At 42.7% G+C, this 7,107-nt stretch overlaps 1 protein-coding gene across 3 annotated transcripts in view; it reads right to left on the bottom strand.

The window, feature by feature from the left end:
• Positions 1–7,107, bottom strand: part of LOC114028477 (transmembrane and coiled-coil domain-containing protein 4-like) — a 109,908-nt gene that overhangs the window by 13,405 nt on the left and 89,396 nt on the right. For all 3 annotated transcript variants that reach the window (XM_027842718.1, XM_027842717.1, XM_027842719.1), the window contains one exon: positions 5,622–5,739. In XM_027842718.1, coding sequence (XP_027698519.1) covers positions 5,622–5,739 — 118 coding nt within the window. The remainder of the gene's footprint in view (positions 1–5,621; positions 5,740–7,107) is intronic.

Raw genomic sequence — 7,107 nt, 5'->3', positions numbered from 1 at the left:
TCTAAGGTCCTTCTCAGCTCCGATATTTTATGTTCTAACATTCTCTGCCCTCAGGTCCAATATTCTATATTCTAACATTTTGGGTTCTAAGGCCCTTCTCAGTTCTGATATACTTTGACCAAAATAACAGATCACAACAGACTGGAAGCAGGTAGGAGAGTCCAGCTCTGACATTCTATGTTCTAAGGTCTTTCTGGCTCTACAGAACTTTCTACGGTTCTAGGGTTCGCGGACTAGTCTGGGATCCATGCCTCAAGATGAAAGCACATCTCAAAGTGGTACAAGTCAGATCATTCCTATGATTTCCACCACTTCATCTTCACAGCCCCGCTCTGAGCCGGCCTTTGGCTTATCGATTCCACTTAGTAGCTCCATCAGCTCTAATGACTTTAACTATCCCCCTTCTTGCTCCCACCTGTACCACCTCCAAAGGCAGATGAGCCACTAACACAGAAAAGCTTCTAATTTCAGCCTCATCTATTTTGAGGGGGAATTACTCAGGCCTGATTACCAGCTCTGCCGTAGAAAGTCTCTGAACACACCAATTGTCTTTAAAGGGACAGAAGATTTCTTACAAACTTCGGTGGTGCGTGGGAGGGTTTCTGGTTGGCTCTGGAGACAAAGAATCAAAAGAGAAAGGAAAGAGGCATCGTGGATTGCTGGCTGAAGGTACGGGTCAAAAGACCTGGGTTTGAATCTGGGCTCTACTATTTCTAACATTGCTGACTTTGGGCAAATTACTGCTCTCTGAGCCTCAGTTTCCTTATCTGTAAAATGAGGGTCATTTACTCACAGTACCAGCCTCCTAGCAAGAATGTGATGAAAGTGCTTCTAGAAATTTTCAGAAAGCCCCCAGAAGAACGAGGGTTGTGATCAACAGAAGCCGTCCTCACTAGAGTCATCGAAGCCTCACAGTAAGCAAGTGAAGGAAAATCTTGCCAACCCAAGCCGGTGGCCCTTGGGTTTGTCTGAGCACTCTGGACTTGCAGAGTTCTTCCATCAGTCGCCTCCTTTGGCCCTGATGGTCACATCCCCCAGCAGTCCTTCACAGGGTCTCTAAGCAGCTTCACTGCACAGTCGGTACCTGATCATACATTGTCTTATTCTCCAATTACCCTGCTTGTTTGCCTTCTTTTCCTAATTAGATGCCAGTGTATAGAAGCTCCCTGGGCTCAGTCAGAAATTCCAGGCTCTCCTCTTGGTGGTACCACTGAGTTACTGGGTGACCTAGGGCAAGTCACTGCCCCATCCTGGGCCTCAGTTTCCTCATAAATCAAGCAAGGGGGATAGGCTATATGATCTCTAGGGTCCCATCTGGTGATGGCTATGATTATATTCTACAATTAATAGAGGCTTTCAAAGTGTGGTTTGAGGACCATCCCTGAGATACCTTTCAAGGTATCCATGAGGTCAAAACTATTTTCATAATAATTGATTGAGCTTTTTTTTTTTTTTTTTTTTTGGCAATTGGGGCTAAGTGACTTGCCCAGGGTCATACAGCTAGTGTCAAGTGTTTGGTCTGAGGCCAGATTTGAACTCAGGTGCTCCTGACTCCAGGCCAGTGCTCTATCCACTGCGCCACCTAGCTGCCCCTTATTTTCATAATAATACTAAGAAATGACTTGCCTATTAAAATACTCTTCCCTTTTCCAACTACCTGTCTGTGTGAGGTTGAATTGTCTTCATACACTTCAACCAAAATAACAGATCACAACAGACTAAATATAGAAGCAGGTAGGAGAGGTCAGCTGTTTTCTACTGAGCCTGACGCTCAAAAGTTTTACAAATATGTGTAAAATAAGGCCACTCTAGTCACTAAATTTTATTTGTTTTGGAAAATATGGTTATTTTTTATAAAAACATTACTTATGTTAACATGTGATGGGTTTATTCTTGTTATTTTAAAATGAATGAATAAATATTTTAAAAATACTTAGTTTTAATTTATCAATTTAGTTTTTTTTTTTTGTTAGACAATGGGGTTAAGTGACTTGCCTAGGGTCACACAGCTAGTAAGTGTTATGTGTCTGAGGCAGGATTTGAACTCAGGTCCTCCTGAATCCAGGGCTGGTGCTCTATCCACTGCGCCACCTAGCTGCTTATCAATTTACTTTTAAAGAAGCAAATATTGATAGTGTCACACCTAAACAAAACCACTTTAGTGTCCTCAATGATTTTTAAGAGAATCAAGGGATATTGAGACAAAAAAGTTGGAGGACCTCTGTTTCAAGGATTTTTTTTTTTAGCTCTAACATTCTTTGTTCTAGGATTCTTTTTAGTTCTGGAAATGTAAGTTCTAACATTCTATAGCTTAACCTCTGTCCCAGCTCTGACATCTTGTGTTCTAAGGGCCATCCATGCTCTGACATTCTGTGTTTTCAGGGCCTTCCCAGCTTTGAAATTCTTTGTAGAGTAATTCAGAAATACAGAAATTCATAGGACAGTAGGGAGGACATATCACAAACACAGAGAATGATACAAGTTGACTGTGTGAAAGTGTGGCCTACTGGGTAGTGAGGCAGCCTTGGAATAAGAAGGACCTGAGTTGAAATCCTCCCTCTGATGCATACAGGCTGTGTTACCTGGTCAAGTCATTCAACCTGTTAGTGGGCCCCCCCAACTCTAAGATCATGATAATAACAACCAGAGTTGATCTCGCTCTTTAAGGTTTGTCAAACCTTTCCCGTGTTATTTCATTTGATCCTCCCAAGGCAGGTACAATTATCTCCATTCTACAGAGTAGGGAACTGAGGCACAGAAAAATTAAGTGACTTGCCCAGGGTCACATAGTTAGGGCCTAAGTCAAGATTAGAACTAGAAGATTCCTTATTCTAAGTATCTGTACACTGCAGAGCAGGTGTTAATATGCATGGGTAAATGACATTGCTCAGTAAGAGTACCATACAGAAATAAAATTACAGGTCTGGTTTTTACACACCGACACACACACACATGTAAGATACATATATGCACATATAACACACACATGCATGTGCACTTATACACACATGCACACACGTGTATATATATATATTTATAGACATGGACATATCTACCATACAGGGCCAAAATGGAAGTGGAGACTCTCGCTCCAGGGCCCTACTGAGCTCTCATGATCCTCTCATCCTAAGGACTTCCAACACAGATAGGGTAAAGAGCTCTTTATCACTGCATGAAGTGGCCCCCACAGGGCTTTGCCTCAGTCATGATAACACAGTAGGAAAAACAAAGAGGCTATTATTGAGAAATTCACAGCCAGTTCTGGAAGGGAGGCACATTGAAAATATTGAGAAATCTTTAGTACTGCAATTTTCCAAAGACATTTCTCATGTTCTTTCTTTCTTGCTTTTTTTTTTTTTTAAATGATTTACCTACCAGTTTGGCCTGGAAAAGGACCTTAGAACACAGATATGAGAGCTGGAAAGGAACTGAAATCATAGGAGCAAAGATTTAGAGGTGAAGGGTACCTTAGAGGCTATCGAGTATAATCCCCTCACTTTTCAGATGAAGAAACTGAGGTACAGAGCAGATCAGTGATTTGCCTGGGGATGTACAACTAGCAAGTGTCTGAGGTAGGATTTGAATCCAGATCTGCTTGAACTCTGGTCCATTTTCCTATCCATTATGCTCTGTTGCCTCTTAAGAAATTAGAATGTCAAAAATGAAAGAGAAACATAGAATGTCAGAGATAGCAAGGCTCTTAGAACAGAGAATATCAGAATTGGAGGGATCATTAGAACACAGAATGTCAGAGCTGGGAGGGCTCTTAGAACACAGGATGTCAGGGTTGGGAGGGCCCTTAGAACCCAGGATGTCAGGGCTGGGAGGGCCCTTAGAACCCAGGATGTCAGGGCTGGGAGGGCACCTAGAACCCAGGATGTCAGGGCTGGGAGGGCCCTTAGAACACAGAATATCAGACCGTATAATTTCAGAGCTGCCCAAATAATCTTAAAGCCTCAGACTGAGTCACTGCTCTTGCTCAGGAAGCTTTGTGTGGCCTTTAATATAAAACACAAAGTCCTCGTGGTGATCCAAGGCCTCTTCCAGTGAGTCTAACCATTAGTCCTCCATCCAATAATCATTATAGAGGCCTGACTTTGGAAAGGCTTTCCTGGCTGAATAGTAGTGCCAAAACAAACAAATAAACAAAATTTAAAAAAGGAAAGGAAAGGAAAGAAAGAGAGAAAGAAGGAAAGAATGAAAGAAAAGAGAGTGAATGAAAAATTAAGGATTGGATACAGGAGAGCAGAAGGGAATTCGGAAGGGCACCCAGAAAAGCATGGCGATTTTGTTACTACTTTGTCAAATTTAATACGCAGTTAAAAACTGTAGCAGAAGCTCATCTCATATGCAATCCTCTTTTTCTATTCTTTGTATATTGAAATGTTCCTGTTTGTTAAATCCATAAGAACATTTAAAAAAGAAAATGTTTCCTTCTACTGGAAGATTCTTCCTCGTATGTGACATTCTGTCCCTGCCTCTACTATTCACACAGGCTTCCCGGAGACTGCATTCCCTCTGCCCACTCTTCTTTCAAGGCTGAGCTTAGCTGCTGCTTCCTACAGGAAGCCTTCCCTGATCCTCCAGGGGAAGGTGCTCTTTCGTTTGCTCAAGCCATTTACTTATCATCTTGTCCAGGAGAAGGTAAGCTCCTAGAGGGCAGGGATAGCTTCCTTTGTGTTCTGTTTGGAGCCTTGTTCAGCACTTAATAAAGGCTAGAAGACAGTCTCTCTCAAAAAGGGGCCAATTGGAATAGGAGAAAGGGCAGGGCTCCTGGGCTTCGCAGCCCTGATAGGGGCCCTGCTGCCAGTCTGAGTCTGGTAATCCCTTCTCTCCCTTTCCAGATGTCCCTTGGCTCTTCTTGGAAAGGTCAGACCTGGTGCATGTACCTCCTCTTTCAGCCAAAGCCTCCAGGACAGCACCAGCTCAAGGCAGAGAGAGCCCTTCCCATGCCCTCTTCCTTAAGCAGGAAAGGGCAAACTGTGAGAAATAATTCCTTTGGACCCTTACTCTATTCCAATCAGTTTGATATTCTACATAAATCATATTGGGATAGATAGTTCTTATAGATACTCTCAAACTTCAATGTAATGTTCACTGCTTGTTTACCAACTTATGAGGCTCATTTGCGCAATCATGTGAATGCTGACAAAGATATCTCCACCCTGTTTTACTCAAATTTCGTGTCCAAACCCAGCATGAGTGGGATTCCTTGATGCTTTGGAAAGTCTGCCAATTTATTTTTGTAACTCTGGACCATTCCCTCTTATCCAAAGCGACCAGGTGACCATCTTCTGACCACTTAGTCAGCGGAGATGCCCCATGCTTCACCCATCCTGTGACCCCCATGCTGATATGTCCTTTTTGGCTCTTAAGAACAAGGTCTATCAACCAATGAGATTCTGTATTTTGCCATGCCTCCTTTGCATATTTTGGTACCAAACTCTGTAAATACAAGGTACTGGAAGAAGGGTGAATCTCAGATCGTGAGGAGGATCTGAGGTTCACTTCATTAGAGGGGACCATGGACCCTTTAATAAAGTGCCATTGGCTCAGAGCTCTGCCTCTGTCTCTTTTATTGTAGGCTGCATAATTTTAATCCCCACAAAACTCACACTTACCACTGCTGACAAGTCCATGTTGACCATCTTCCTGTCATCCAGGGTGACAGGCTGGAGCCCGGCCACTTTCAGCTGCACAGAGGACGTTCGGTACACAAAACTCAGCAGCCAGTCTCCCCTGGGAGGGGAACAAGCGAAAGGCAAGTCACCGTCTGGTGGGGACTCTATCAACCCAACTCATCAATTCAATTTAATTCAACAATTTTTTTTGGCTTTTTGTGAAAATACATTTTTATTGCTATCTCTTATTTTTGCATACCTTACATTTCCAAATGTTTCCCTCCCCCTCCCAGAAAGTCATTCTTTATAACAAAGAATTAAAAAGGGAAGAAAAAAATAACAGTTCAGTTAGACCAAACAGTCTATCGAAAAGGTCTCTCATTACATTCAGTGTTCTAAGGGCCCTCCCGGGTCTGGCATTCTGTGTTCTAAGGGCTCTCCCAGCTCTGACATTCTGTGTCCTAAGGACTCTCACAGCTCTGATATTCTGTGTCCTAAGGGCCCACCCAGCTTTTACATTTCATGTTCTAAGGGCCCTCCCAATTCTGACATTTCATGTTCTAAGGGCCCTCCAAGTTCTGACATTGTGTGTTCTAAGGGCCCTCCTAGTTCTGACATTCTCTGTTCTAAAGGCCCCTCCCAGCTCTGACATCCTGTGTTCTAAGGGCCCTCCCAGCTCTGACATTGTGTGTTCTAAGGGCCCTCCCAGCTCTGACATTCTAAATTCTAAAATTCTGTGGATAACAGAAAACAATGAGTCCCAAATAATTTATCTTTCCCTTTCAAATGCTTTTTTCAAAATTGCGCATGGCTATGTTCATTTCCCTTTGTAGCAGATGAATGCAGGGGGTTTCCTGTTTCTAGCATCATACCCTTCTTTTCTCTCTTCATTGCTGGGAATCAACAGCATCTCCTATCAGATGGTACAGAGTCCCAGCCTAAGCTCATCTCCTTTTTCTTCTTCTCTTCTTAAGCTTCCTGTCTGCTTGGTTCATATTTCCCTTTAAGGGCATGGACAGGGTTGTGCTGGTAAGTGTTTAACAATCAGCTGTGGGGGGGGGAGACAGGGATGTACCCACATCACACTTTTAAGTTTAATCTGTATTATGAACATTTATTTTCTCCATCACTTCCTTAAGTTTTGACAATCAACAAAACAACAAACCAAGCCCAGATCTATGCATTTGCCTATTTCCTAGGAGCAAATGCTCACAGTGAAAATTTAGCAATCAGCTCTCATGAGTTGGCTCCAGCATACTCCTACATGTGGATATAACTCAGTGTTTTGGTTTCAGAGCCTAAGAGGGATGAGGGAGCATAAAACCTTGTCCTTTGATGCTTATTGATTGTGGGATAAGAGCCGTTTAATTTTGTTTTCATTTCCTTTTCCCAAAAATTCAGTGCCCACTATGTTTTAGGCCTTGTTCTTATTGCTGGGGACACAGAGAGGAAACACCAGTATAGTTTCTCATGCTTGTAGTCTTCA

Source organism: Vombatus ursinus, unplaced genomic scaffold (genome assembly GCF_900497805.2).
Source record: "Vombatus ursinus unplaced genomic scaffold, bare-nosed wombat genome assembly UNPS02014884.1, whole genome shotgun sequence".
In the NCBI taxonomy this organism is placed as follows: domain Eukaryota; kingdom Metazoa; phylum Chordata; class Mammalia; order Diprotodontia; family Vombatidae; genus Vombatus; species Vombatus ursinus.
The sequence above is the reverse complement of the archived record's forward strand: the minus strand, read 5'-3'. Positions and strand labels throughout refer to the sequence as shown.